Here is a 12937-nt window from a genome sequence, read left to right on the forward strand (position 1 = left end):
AGTCTGATTCCCAGTCAGATTATATCACAGCCTACTTCCCTTGTTGACATGTACGGCCTTGATCCGACTATAGGCTGCCAGACCAGCTTCACCAATTTCCCGCCCAATGCCGCTCGGCTTGACCCCCCTTCCCCCCCCAAACGGCACACGAGGATCACAGTCTTGACTACTATTGATCCAGACCATTCCCGAATCAATCTCTGCCGCAACCCTATGCGCCCGTTCCAGATCCTTTGTGAACACTGCGGCCCCAAGACCATAGATGGTATCATTGGCCCGGCGGATAGCTTCCTCTTCCGTTGCGAATGGCTCGATAATCACCACGGGGCCGAAGACCTCCTCGCGCACGATAGCCATGGAGTCTGTAGTACCAGTGAAAACAGTAGGCTGGACAAAATAGCCATCTTTGTTTCTGTCTCCGCTGGGGACATGGGCACCTCCACCAATGACGACTTTGCCACCTTCTTTCTTAGCTGTCTCGATGTGCGAGAGAATACGCTCATACTGATGAGGAATAGAATGCGGCGTACTCCCTTTGAGCCATATCTGCAACGAGGTATGTTTCCTCAGCCACGGGATTGTTCTTTCCCAGTCGAGACTTGGATCTGCTTGGGTTAGAGCGAAACCGCTCGGGACTATGATTCTTACCATAATCAGTGCGGTTTGAGGTATCAGCCCTGCAGCTGAGGATGTTCGGCCAGTTCATATCTTCCGGATGAGAATAGTTGTTGTGATATTCATTCAGGCGCTTCCCGAGCACAGGAACATCGACAGAGAGGAATAGTGCCTTGTATCCCGCTCTGCTTCATGTTTAGTGCGTCTCGATGTCAGGCCGGAAGAGGAGAAATATACTTTCAGCTCGTTCCAGTAGCTGAAGTGTAATTGATCGATCCCGCAACACACACATCTGCATCACATAAGGGTTCCCGGTGCCCTGCGCGGCCACATCCTCCAGGGAGTAATTCGAATATGACGAGAGACCCATGCAGATAGCATACTTTGCTGCAGCCCTCGATGCCGCCAGTTCTCCATCTGCATGGGCTAGTTTCTGCGACGCAGCAGGGCTGAATCCAAATGGGAGGGAAACCTTGGTACCTAGGATTTCTGTGGTCATATCACCGTGGTCGACATTTCTCGGAACGCGAGGAAGGATCTTGTAGCGGTCGAAGGCGGTTTCGTTCTCCCGTAGATCAGCAGACCGGCTTACATGATATTCATCTACAGGACTCACGGAACTTTTCGGACACACTGTACAAGCAGATCTACGGCATCCCCGAGACGTGGTTCACACTCGTATCCCAGACCACGAGGCTCGCCAACGTGATGGAGACGTTTCGAATTGCAGGTCAATCCCAGAGGAAGGCTTCCCTCGAGGCATGGGAAGCACTCCACCGCCACAGTGAGCACTTGGAAAATATGATCAGCTCATTTGTTCTGCGACACAATTGTCGGGCACACCCCGAGCACCTGGACTCATCCAAACCCCATGAGCCCATGTTGCGAGCATTGAACAGCGCACTGGTGATTTTCTTTTACCGGCGGGTTCGCCAAGTCCATCCTGCTGTTCTGGCTGGCTATGTGGACAATGCTATCACGGCGTTGGCTGACTTTCAGAATGTCGTGCCAGCAGAGTATCCCATGAGCCCAGCAACGGCTTGGCCAATGTTTATTGCCGGGTGTGAGGCGCTCACACCCTCTAGGCGGGACGCAGTCCTTCAATTCTTCAACAGTGCAGCGTCGATCTGCCGGTTTCCCATATTCAAGACAGCCAGGGAAATCTTGACTAATGTATGGAACCAGAAGGACCAGCATTTGGAGACAAATAGACGGGACTCGATGCCAACGTGGATTGACTTTGTCAAACAAAAGCAAATATGGCCTCTTTTTTTGCTGATACACTTGTATAATGATACCCTGCGCCGGTACTAAATGTATTAATATGTCAACGCAATACTTCAATTTCAGTCAAACCATCATTGGAGCCGGTATAATGGACTACCGAGTCAAGGGCATTATCTTCATTGGTTCATTACACTTTCCGTCAAAGCCTTGAGGCAGGTATCATCTAGCACATTTAAACCGTCCTTGTGCCCGCGTCATTCATCAACTGATTCAGCTCTGCCTGCAATTCAGGGCTAAGTGATTTGAAAGGGTATTCTGGCTGTACATGAACAAGGGGATGTGGTTCTTGACGCGGACAAAGATTTTCTTGACTGTTGTCAATGTTTCATCGGTGTGTATTGGACTGGTTGTGGTAAGTTATATATCATCCGTGGTTGATCTAGCACAGCAGGCTGATTGATCTAGTGTGCCCTTGGTCTTTATGCATCTGGTGCCTCTATTCATCAAAATCCGGCGAGCTCTGTTTTCTCCTGCGGTGCGCGTAGTTGATTTCGCACTGTTTCCTTAGGATGTACAGTACTAGAGGGAACCAGAAATGATTGACAATCATATGTACTGGACAGCAATAACTTCGATTTTCGCTTATATATCAGAATTTACTATGGCTCCTCTGTCACTATGTGCATGTTAGAGATATTCCCATTGGCTGTAAGAATATATTGAATGGCGGGAGATGCTCAAGCTGAGACGCACCCTAGGATTCAGTCTATACGCGCACAACACTCAACTAAATACAACCTTCAATATTCAGGCTGATAGCACAAATATTTTGCATTCCCATCATGAGTGGTGTGATGTTAATGATAAGCAGACGTCCAGCCAGGATCACGTGTCGCGAATGCCATACCGGCCGAAAGGAAAAAATCATGCAATAGTGGAAAGTATACGGGGCTTATTATTCTTCAATCTATCCATTGGCTGTTGTTGATTGATTCATTTATACTTGAAGATTCTTCAATCAGGCTAACCCTGACCTCAACAATCCACCCTCCACAAACTGTACCTTCTGTTGCTACTTAACTCTAAGCACCGAAACTAATCACTACAATCTATTGCCTCTAATGACCTCTTTGTGGCGCCGGATCCTCCCCCAACGCGTCGCCAACACCGGCTCCCAATTGCGTGACCACCAAGCGAACGAAAGAACTTTTCTCTCATGGACACGCATGGGGCTGGGCTTCGCAGCCATGGCGCTGGCCCTCGGCCGTCTAGATGCAATTGATCGCATGCTCTCCTCGGCATTGTCAAGCACCAAACTGAACGTAGTCGTGATTCCCGAGAATGCCGGAGCCGGAGCCGCGCGCTCGGGCAACAGCAGCAGCCAACTGGAAGAACCGCAGCATTCCGCAACGCCAAATCACATCAGCCTGTATTTGGAAAGTGGGTTTTCTGCAGCGACGCTCTGCCAAGCCATCAGTGTGTGGTCGTTTGGGTATGGGATTTTTCGGTATCTGTCAGTGAGGCGGAATCTGCTCAAGGGGCAGTTTACGCCCGCGATCTGGGGGCCCGCTTTTATGACGTGTGGGTGTTTGGGGGTGTTTGGTACGATGGGCGTGTGGATGGAGCGGAGGAATGCAGGACGGAGGCGTTCGAGCTAAGAGGAGAGAGGTAGATCTACTCTAGAGAAGTAGTCTTTATGCCCATACAAATGCCAAGCTCATCCCCGGTTGCACCAATGACGTCAATAGGATGAGGCTATTGAGGTCACCTCAAACTACGCAGCATGAGAAGACTTGTATGTAGTTTCATATAGACTAGATATAGTAGAATGTTAGTCTGTCATAATTATCATATTGCAAGACCAACTCAAGTCTTGGAAATTGTAACCCGTAGACCATTGCTATCCTCATGAGTCATGTCGGAGTAATCCAGCATAACCATAACCTCTGTTCCTAATGAGGCTTCCACGTGGAGATCGACACAATTGAGTCATCCTGACGTTCCGTGCTCATATATACTACCTGTCTGAAGTCTCATTCGCTAGGATACGTTGTGGGACATCCAGACTGTGTATATCCAGGGGCGAAATCACACACTGATGGGACGTCAAGACTGGAAATCTTCTAGTCCCCTGGTCTACAGTCATTCTGCAAACAGCAGATGGCCCCGCAGGAGACCAAGAAGGGTCGAGTTGTGGAGAATGATACAAGGAGTATCGCCTTCGGTCTTCAGCCGACACCCAGTGAGCACAGGCCATGAGGCTGGGCAGAGGCGAAAAGGACCTGCCAACAGTAGCCAGGATGCAGTAGAAAATCCATAGACAGAATGATATAAGCGGCGGCATGACACTATCAATAATGAAGAATCATACTATGACGCGTGGGGTACTCCAGGCAGTAATTACGTATGCCCTACAGTAGACTCAAAGGGGACAGGCAGAGTACAATTTAGGTTGTGATATCACCAAATATGGCACGATACATCAAAACTTGCCAAAACCTTGTAAAGAGTAGAGACTCTGGCCTGACAGCGGCATGATGGCATCAGGCTCTTCATTGGCAGGAAATGACAGCCAGGTCAAGCAACAGGGGACGCGCCGTGGGTGTGATGCTGCGAACAGAGCGCTACCTTGTTTCTATTGGCGCATATTACGAGTGCCAAGAGGGCCGCTATGTATACAAAAAAAAGGCAGTCTGTGGCGGAAACAAGGGTCGATCCGTTTGTTGAGGATATTGTACGTTGTGCTTCAGCGAGCTGCAGCTTATAAGACCGTCAGAGTGCCAGACCTGCAGCCTCGAGCTTCAACAAGTTCAATTCTCCTCTCTAGACAATCTACAACCAGCGTCTTCTCCCATCAAAATGGTCCCCGTCCCTCCATCGCCGCAGCCAGCAGCATCTGCCAACCAGCTGCCTACCATCCACTCGGCCATCGCCGACAAACGACCCGCCTCCTACACCTCCCCAGCCGACGACCACGAATCTGCTGCGGCCAAACACGTCTCCCCCGGCAGCAACACCGACATCCAGATCCGCGAATACCACAACAGCATCAAGGCCACCCTGACGGCGCTGCTGAATGATGAACGAGTAAGAAAAGACCCAGGCGGCAGCAAATGCGTCCAGTCCTTCCTTCTTGAAGCGGAGAGGAACTTACGAAAGGAGAAGAGGAAATCGATCGGTACTCGTCCGCCTGATCAGAAGCTGTAATGCGATGTAGCTCGGCAACCAGACAGCATGGATGATTGGAACGAATGGGATGGCTGGACCATACGGGATTTGATGTCATTTGATTTGCTTCTACGATACGATGGATGTGCAATTGCTTGGAGTTCCATTGAGTGGTTTGGTTCGTTATTTGGCTGCTGATGGCGCCTATGATTGACGACGAACATGATGATGTGACTTTGCTATCATAGAGGCTGACCGTGTGACGTATGTTGGCTCTGTTCTGAGGAGTATCAAACACTGTAAGATGATGTCGATTTTATCCAAGGTGAGCATGAGCATGACGAATGACGATGTCCGGTAAAGACAATCGCTGTCACCCTCTTGGAAGGAAGAGGGAGAAAACAAGTCTACACCTTATATGAATAGTATCAATTTTAAGCAGGCATTAAGTCGCAGACATTGCACATACTCGTGCATCTCTGCTTTCACTTAGTAGTGGAGAGGATGCATTCAATGCTCAATCACCTCTTCATGCAGCCCGATTAACAGCTGATGGCGTCTCGACTCTAAATCCTGCTTGTCTCCTCCACCATTGTCAGTGCTCAAGCGCAGGGGTCTACGCTGACCATCATGTCGCCGTCATCTCATGGTAATACTGGGCCAACCGACTGTGGGAAAAAGAATAAAAATAAAGTCGTCCCCGATGATGGCCATGGCCCTTGGGAGCCATATCGCCTTACTGATCGTCTCCTCCTTTCCATAATAGACCATGATTATCCATGCTCCTTTAGTCCGTATAGCAGCCGATAATCTTCCAGCTAAATCCTGTAGAATGCACCGTGGGAGAGGTCTCATTGGTTATCGCGCACACCTTATGCTTTGAGAGACTCATGGTACCGAGTATTTACCTCTTTGTGAGCTCGTCGGCCTAATTATTTGTAGACAAAGTCATCGTACCCTGATTTCCTGCATCTTCAAATCATAACATAGGCCTCAATCTCCTCCTTGGTCAAGACTCGCAGAGCGATGACGTGGTTAGCATCTTTCATGAAACGCTCCTGGCCAGCCTCCAATGCAGCAGGGTTGACAAGCCTGCGATCAATCCGGGTCCAGCGTGCTCCGGGGGAATTCCATCATTCGGCCGATCTTCTGGGACCACGTCTTCTCGCACAGGATGTGGATCGTGGGGTATTTCCTCTGGGGGTTCATCGAGAGTTTTTTCTTTGAAATATCAGCTCCCTTGGACAAACGACCTTCAATGCTCTATTGATAAGTGGGCCTGCGAAGGGCCATAGAGATCTGGAATAGGGATTCTCCCACCTGCCTGGTCCCGAGGGTATCTCACCTTCGTCGCGCCTAGATGGGATGGCAGGGAGGACGTTCCCTTGATCAGCATGCCCGACTTCAGCGACATTCGCAGCTTACGGTGTGACATCTGATTTGAGGTGACAGGACGCAGATCGTGCTTCCGACCTCGCATCTTAGGGGAGGAGGGGCACGGGTTTACTCATTGTTTGGTATTATGCTGGTTCAAAAGTACCGTCAACGACCAAGCATATGCATAATGGGAGAGATAGAATGCGGCTGAGCTGGAGTCGTTCTGTCGGGTGGTTTTCCATGAGGGGATATACTCTCAGTTGAGCATGACCATAGCTGAGACTGAGAATCATTAGTAAAGAACAAGTATCCAATAAATAAGCTTGGCTGTGAACTATGTTTTTGAACAGTGCTAATTTAAAATGCTTAATATGCTTAACCTAAAGGCGGTCTTAGATCACGTATCTTATGGAGGTTATAATAATAACATCAATAGCTTGCGCTTGAGAGTATCATATATAATTTGGGTGGATGTCCATTAGTTTACAGTGTGATAAAGATGTGACTCCATACAGATTTCGAGAGTCGAGGAGTATCAGCTTATATTTTACCAAGGTGTTGATCCTTGCATGGCCAAGTCGTCATCAGTTCCAATAGTCAAGTTGTTCTTGGCCAGAGTAAGTGTTCTTGGCCAGCCTAATAAGCCTTTATGATTGATATAAGGCTGGGACGGGACCCATCTTTGGTTCTGGTCTTAGTTTAGCCACAGCCGAGTATGTCTTTGATAATTTGACGATAGTCGATATAGGAAGCTGCTTAATACTCTGGGTAGAGTAGAATATACAAGATAAGAGATAAGATGCTATTTGTAGAAACCTCATGAAGATCTGCACTGATGACGTTCTGTGGCTTTTGGCCATTCAGAATGTCTTCCTATTGTGTTGACGTCACGACCAGTTCTCAGCAAAAAGAAACCAGTTTCTAGGGTTGTGCAACATTAGTCATTTGGCATTTGCCAGTTGTATATGTCTGTACTCTGTCGCTCTGGAGATCTGAGCTGTCCAAATGAAACCCTTCATTCCCTCGTTTCTCTGTGCTCTTGATTTTAATCTCTTGCCTTGCTTGACTTCTGGGCAGCATCAATTTGTTTGACGATACATACTCTGATATATACTCCTCTGAAAACATCACTAATTCAATGGCCATCATATGGGGCCTCGATCTCCACGAAATACGATGGCGCAAATTCTCAGGAGGGCACATGTTCAACCGTGCCTACCACCTGCGTCGCACAAAGATGATTGTCTACCAGATGGCCATGATATTCTGCGTCATTTCCGAGTCGGTCGGAACGGCAGCATTGTCGGGTACTTTACCCCATTGTCCGCGAGTACAACCAATCTAATCTTGGTTGTGTCCAGACTATCTCGACCAACAAGATGATATCCAGAAACACCACCCCGAAGCCAAAGTCCACAACAACGACTTCATCGGCGCGGCCTCCTATAACATCGTCGTCGGAGTCTCCGTTGCAACGATCTTCGGCGCCGCGTTTTTCTTCGACCTGTTCTGGCCGGAAAGGCACGAGAGTAGATCTGTTCGGTTGGCGTGGAAGATATGTGCGGTGGTCGTGTCGGTGATGATGCTTGGTTCGGCTCTGACCATGACTGTATGACCTTGATTCTGGATCACTGCTGTTCAACTGCTCATGAGTCTAGATCATCACTGCTACACACAGCGCCCGTATCACCGGGACCAACCCGGCATCCGCCCGGAAATTCTGGGAGGAATCGGCCAAAAAGCCTGCTCTGAGTATGTACCCACCATGTCGATGACTCCGTAGCTGGGCTAACATCCTGCAGAATACCGGACGAACCCCAAAGCGATTGCGTCTGTTGTCTTTGCGTGGCCTGGTTGGGTTGCGACTGTTGCGAGGTGTGTCACTGTCTTTGGATTTAGGGTGCAGAGGAGAATGCTGACGCAGGGCAGTACGGTCATTCTGTTCATGTCCCAGAAGCATGATGACGAGCTGGGCCCGAAATCGAACTATGGACGCGAGACGGAGAGTGTTCCGGCGATCCAGGAAACAGAGGGTAAATCAACCACTGTATAGGATCATTTGTGATGGGTTCATGTTATGACTTGTATGATACCATGATAGACTGCTATTGTTATGAGATTAGCACGAGAAAGGACCTGAAGCTTCCATGTCAATATCCGGCCAGGACTGGCGGTAGCAGCCTATGGACCACCTAGTTTTGGTATGGTGGAATTATACCAATAGTTCATCCGATGGATCTCGTGAGAGACGTGTCGTAGTTGTGATGGGTTATGAAGCAGATCTCCATGATCGCTAGTATATAGCAGGTCAGAGACACTATATCATGGAATCAAGCTCCTCTATCTCCTATCTGTCTACTACAGAAAACACTGCTAGCAACTCAGCTGCATCAATCCCTCCTCGATGAATCTCAGGGTATCACCACAGTCGTCCTGATAAAGCTTCGGATGATCTCAATATACCCAGGGTATATACTCTGTACGTATATACGCTTATCGAGAGTCTGGCCAATCGACGGCAAGGTGATCCAGCGGTCTTCCTCTAACATGTCGATTGGGTTCTTCACGCCGAAGTTACACGCGGTCTATAAACCTGCACCCTGTAAGTACACCATAATCCCATGATCGTTGTCATTACTACTTCCCGTCCAAGTGAGGAGCATGAAATGCTCTCCAGATGGCCTGAGGCTGGCATCTGCACCAACGCTGGTACAATGAAAATGCGGAATCTTTCTACCTCGAAGGATAAGGTAACATTTGATTTTGACAGCCTCGATTCTCCCCCGACAGTACTATGCTGGCGTCTAATATGAGGTCGAGATCATGTTGTTCCAGATTGCTACCAGCCAACTACTTCACCAGATCAGCGGCCACTACAGCTCTATCAACAGCGGTCTTCTTGAACGAGCGCATTGAGCTAGCAGTGGCCTACCGCATTGAAAAAGAGGTCTTGGTTAGGAGAATGGAGAAAAGTTTCTCTATCTCCCTGAGGGAAATTGAGAAATAGCTACCTGAACGAAATGGTCTTTTCAGGGTCTTGGGCGTGCGACAGCGCGCGTGAGCAGTAAGTAAACGCGCCTGCGAGGACGTCGCGAAAGGGCTGCGTTTCGCTGTAGACAGCCTCTCTCTATGCACATTCCTCATTGGCTCTCGCTTGTCTTCTTGGAACTGTTTTATCTTGGCTTTAGGGTTCGGGGGCTTCGTCTGCAGGTTTCCCTCTTGTGAGTCGTGTCGCTGCTGATACGCCCTCAAATGTGATATTCCACAGCTAGCCACCTGAAGATCTGAGAGAAAGGTCCTGCGAGACTGTCCTCGCGCAATAGGCTATTCGTAACTGCGTGCGAGCTAATTTTCACACTATTTCGACTCATCACAGACAGGTCTTTAGAGTACCATGATCTCCTACTTCCTCCTTTTCCAGCGGCGGCTATGGTCCCCTTCTCAGTGATCTGGGCCTCGTCTTGTTCTAGCAGGAATGTCGTAATGTCCTTCCTTCTTTTCCAATTTCCACTTTCCACTTTCCTGCAGCCAAGGTGCTCCTGGCTTCTTACACCTACTGCCCGCGGACGATCGCTAGAGAATCCCCCCACCACCCCTATTAGACGAATCGTTCAGCCGCCGAGGTAGATCTTCGAACTCTTCTAACAATGAATCCTGATTGTCGCACTTCTGGGCCGTGTCGAAGTCGATCAAGATTGCCTTCGATTGACCGATCAAAAAGTTAAAGCGGTTTGTATCACCATGCCGGATTCCCAACTCATGCAGCCGAGACAATGTTTCCTGGCAGGCCTGAAGGTCTTGAGGGCCCGCATGCCGTGCATCTGTGATACGCTCCATTAAGAACCCTATCACCCGTCCGTCCTCAGTCAAGTGGCCGAGAAACCGGGGTCCAATACTAGAACCGTCGATCCATTGGTAAGCCGTAGTTTCATTCTCCATGTACTGCGCCTCCCAGTCAAAGCGGGCGAATTTTGCGACGACAACGTTGTCGAATAATGGGCAGCTAACCTCATAGACGCCTGTTCGTAATTTCCTACCCACGATAATCCCCAGGTAGTCGACGTACGTGCTATGCCACGTATTCCTGACGCTGGCAAACGCGGTCTGAGTAACACGTGTGAAGCGCGGTTGCCCATTTTCCCCATCTCTAGCTACCAGTCCATCGTTCCAATTTCCAGGGGGAAGGTCGGGAAGAACGGAAGCCAGAGATGGGCCGAAGCACATATCTTCTGCGCTGTAGGTTCGAGGTTCGATGGTGATGTATTTGATGGCGTGTCCGTCGACTAGTAATCGGAAGAAACTTTGGTCGTTTTCATCGACTTCCGCCTGGAGCAATTCGATTTTGCTCTTTGAATTCTGCGACATTATGGGTATTGGCAGAGTAACGCCAGTAAAGGAATTCGTATTCGACGCAAGTAACAAAGCAAGGGCGCAACAGCAGCTCCAGTTGAGTGTTCCTAAGGGTGGCGTAGGCCTCGGGCAATTGTATGGACCACGAAAGGAAAAGAGCGAGCATGAAGGCGCCAATGCATTTATAGAACGATGTTCCAAAGTAGTGATCGATGAAAAGGAAAAAGGGCTCCATAGTCGTCGTAAACAAAGCGATTCGATCCAGCAAAGCAATGAGCCTGAGCGTCTGCACAGTGGACACAAGTCAGCGCGTATAGAGAAGTTTGGATTGATTGCCGCTGGTAGGACAGAAGCGAGATACAGAGAGGAACTCTGTGATGTATATTTAATTCGCTACATTTTAACGCCCTCATGCAGGTGCAAACTTTGGAGCTTTCCCCTCGAGCCGGGCTATATCTATAAAAGCCCTGCCTTCCTCTGCCACACTGTCATGATTTCGCTTAACCAACCGCTCAAACTACCTCCTTAGACCAAAATATACGACTGCGTCTTCGATGTTTTAGTTAAAGCCATTTTTTCTCGGAGCTGGCTTGACCGAAACCTCCGGCTCAAGGTAAGCACAGTCAACCTAAGAGCTGAGGTAAAATAGTGGAAATACTAACTTGGTTAGGATGTGTAAGCAGTATTACCAAATGTACACCTGCGGCTGTAAGAGAACCGAGGAATTTAAACAGTGCGAGGAAAGGATTGGCACAAACGTCAAATGCTCCCCAGTGAGGTGGGAGCCATTGGATCCGTCCCTCCATATGTGCGCACGCCATATGGTGAAACCTGGCAAGGACGAGATGCGCAGGTAGACGAACGTTCAGAAGGAAAAATGTCGAAGCGGCGACAGCATTGATTGGTACATCTGAGGCAAAACGGTTGACGTGGTGGATCTCGTTATGCGTGTCGGTCATTGTCGTCATTGATCATTGATCATTATGCAAATGTCTGTTGTGATGTCCGTTTATTACCTCCCCGCATTCCGCGATATGATTCTTGAAACCGTCCCCTGTGAACATTCGGCGCCAATGAAGAGGCTTATCATAATGGTGGGATTTGCAAGCGATACAGTGAAGACCCCATTCAATAGTTCCTAGGCGCGTATCTATGAGCGGTGCACGAACAATGCCCATGAAACGTTTGGGATTCGACGAGAATCCATCAAAGTCATCGCCTAATTTGGGCTGGCGCATACGTTGGCTTTGCCGTGCTCCATGTCGTGAGGCTCGATGCTGATACTTCTCTAATTTTTCAGATGCCAATTCTGCAGTACGATGTTCCATGGCACTGACGGACCCATGCAAACGAATCCCAGCTTGTCGCGCAGCGTCATGATCAATGAGTGTAAGTCGCGTACGACATTTGATCTCCCGTGGTGAGTAAGGGCCGGGAACACTTTTCATTCGAGGCAAATTCGCTAGGTGCTCCCGACCAAGTCCAAATTTCCGCATGGCATCCGCTCGGAGCAGTGGAAGATAAGCAGTCTTCTCTGTGAAGCAGAGAAAACAAACACGACGACAAGTTATCAAGTATAAATATCCGCCAAAATCACCGCAGCTGTCGCACTCAGCCGTACATAGTTTTGCGTAGAGATTTTGACATGAGATCCAATCTCCTGTTTCGATGCTCAGGATTCCTCGGATGGTGGCAGGCGCGTGCAGGATGATCTTTCGGTATTGTGGAATCGAATCTACGACCCGTCTGGCTTGTCGGTTGACGCGTCGAAAGTCGGTAAGTGACCGGATTCCAAGTTGTACGAGCACCATGTTAAGAAGTTCCAAAGGGAGTTTTTCCAAAGCTCCCAACGTACTCCTTGGGGCATCGTGTTGCTGTCCATTGTCGAGCGGACAGAGGCTTTCAATACCATCCAGTGTATGGTCTCTCAAATCAACGAAGTAGTATGTCAATTCGCTTGTTTTGCGAACAATGGCCATAACTCTCCAAGCCCGAGTCTCGCTTTCAGTTCTTGTAGCCAAAATAGAAGGAGACTGAGAGTGAGGTAGGGAATAGGGAAACGGGAAACAGGAGATGTGTGTGTGTGTGTATATTTTACGGCCGTGGCTCGTGACTTGCACGTTTTCCACTATCCCTGATCAGGGCAAAGGCCGCCAGGGGGTGAGCCCTGGGTGTCTCTAACTATTGCTAGTTCTATGTA

At 49.0% G+C, this 12937-nt stretch overlaps 5 protein-coding genes across 5 annotated transcripts; 3 read left to right on the plus strand and 2 right to left on the minus strand.

Moving 5' to 3' along the window:
• Positions 1–24: 24 nt before the first annotated feature.
• Positions 25–1114, minus strand: CDV56_107516 (uncharacterized protein; the record flags this gene model as incomplete). Its single annotated transcript, XM_026761135.1, has 3 exons — positions 25–605; positions 649–800; positions 906–1114. The coding sequence occupies 3 exons, from the start codon at positions 1112–1114 to the stop codon at positions 25–27; spliced, it is 942 nt and encodes a 313-aa protein (XP_026614131.1).
• A 1849-nt stretch (positions 1115–2963) lies between these two features.
• On the plus strand, positions 2964–3500 carry CDV56_107638 (uncharacterized protein; the record flags this gene model as incomplete). Its single annotated transcript, XM_026761257.1, has 1 exon — positions 2964–3500. The coding sequence occupies one exon, from the start codon at positions 2964–2966 to the stop codon at positions 3498–3500; it is 537 nt and encodes a 178-aa protein (XP_026614132.1).
• A 1201-nt stretch (positions 3501–4701) lies between these two features.
• Positions 4702–5049, plus strand: CDV56_107714 (uncharacterized protein; the record flags this gene model as incomplete). The annotated part of the gene is made up of 1 exon (XM_026761333.1): positions 4702–5049. One exon carries the CDS (start codon positions 4702–4704, stop codon positions 5047–5049), a length of 348 nt encoding a protein of 115 aa, XP_026614133.1.
• Positions 5050–7525: 2476 nt separating this feature from the next.
• CDV56_107819 (uncharacterized protein) lies at positions 7526–8440 on the plus strand (the record flags this gene model as incomplete). The annotated part of the gene is made up of 4 exons (XM_026761438.1): positions 7526–7694; positions 7749–7996; positions 8046–8139; positions 8190–8440. The coding sequence occupies 4 exons, from the start codon at positions 7526–7528 to the stop codon at positions 8438–8440; spliced, it is 762 nt and encodes a 253-aa protein (XP_026614134.1).
• A 1520-nt stretch (positions 8441–9960) lies between these two features.
• On the minus strand, positions 9961–10752 carry CDV56_107894 (uncharacterized protein; the record flags this gene model as incomplete). The annotated part of the gene is made up of 1 exon (XM_026761513.1): positions 9961–10752. One exon carries the CDS (start codon positions 10750–10752, stop codon positions 9961–9963), a length of 792 nt encoding a protein of 263 aa, XP_026614135.1.
• Between the last annotated feature and the right edge of the window lie 2185 nt (positions 10753–12937).

Source organism: Aspergillus thermomutatus, assembly GCF_002237265.1.
Source record: "Aspergillus thermomutatus strain HMR AF 39 chromosome Unknown NODE_104, whole genome shotgun sequence".
NCBI lineage: Eukaryota > Fungi > Ascomycota > Eurotiomycetes > Eurotiales > Aspergillaceae > Aspergillus > Aspergillus thermomutatus.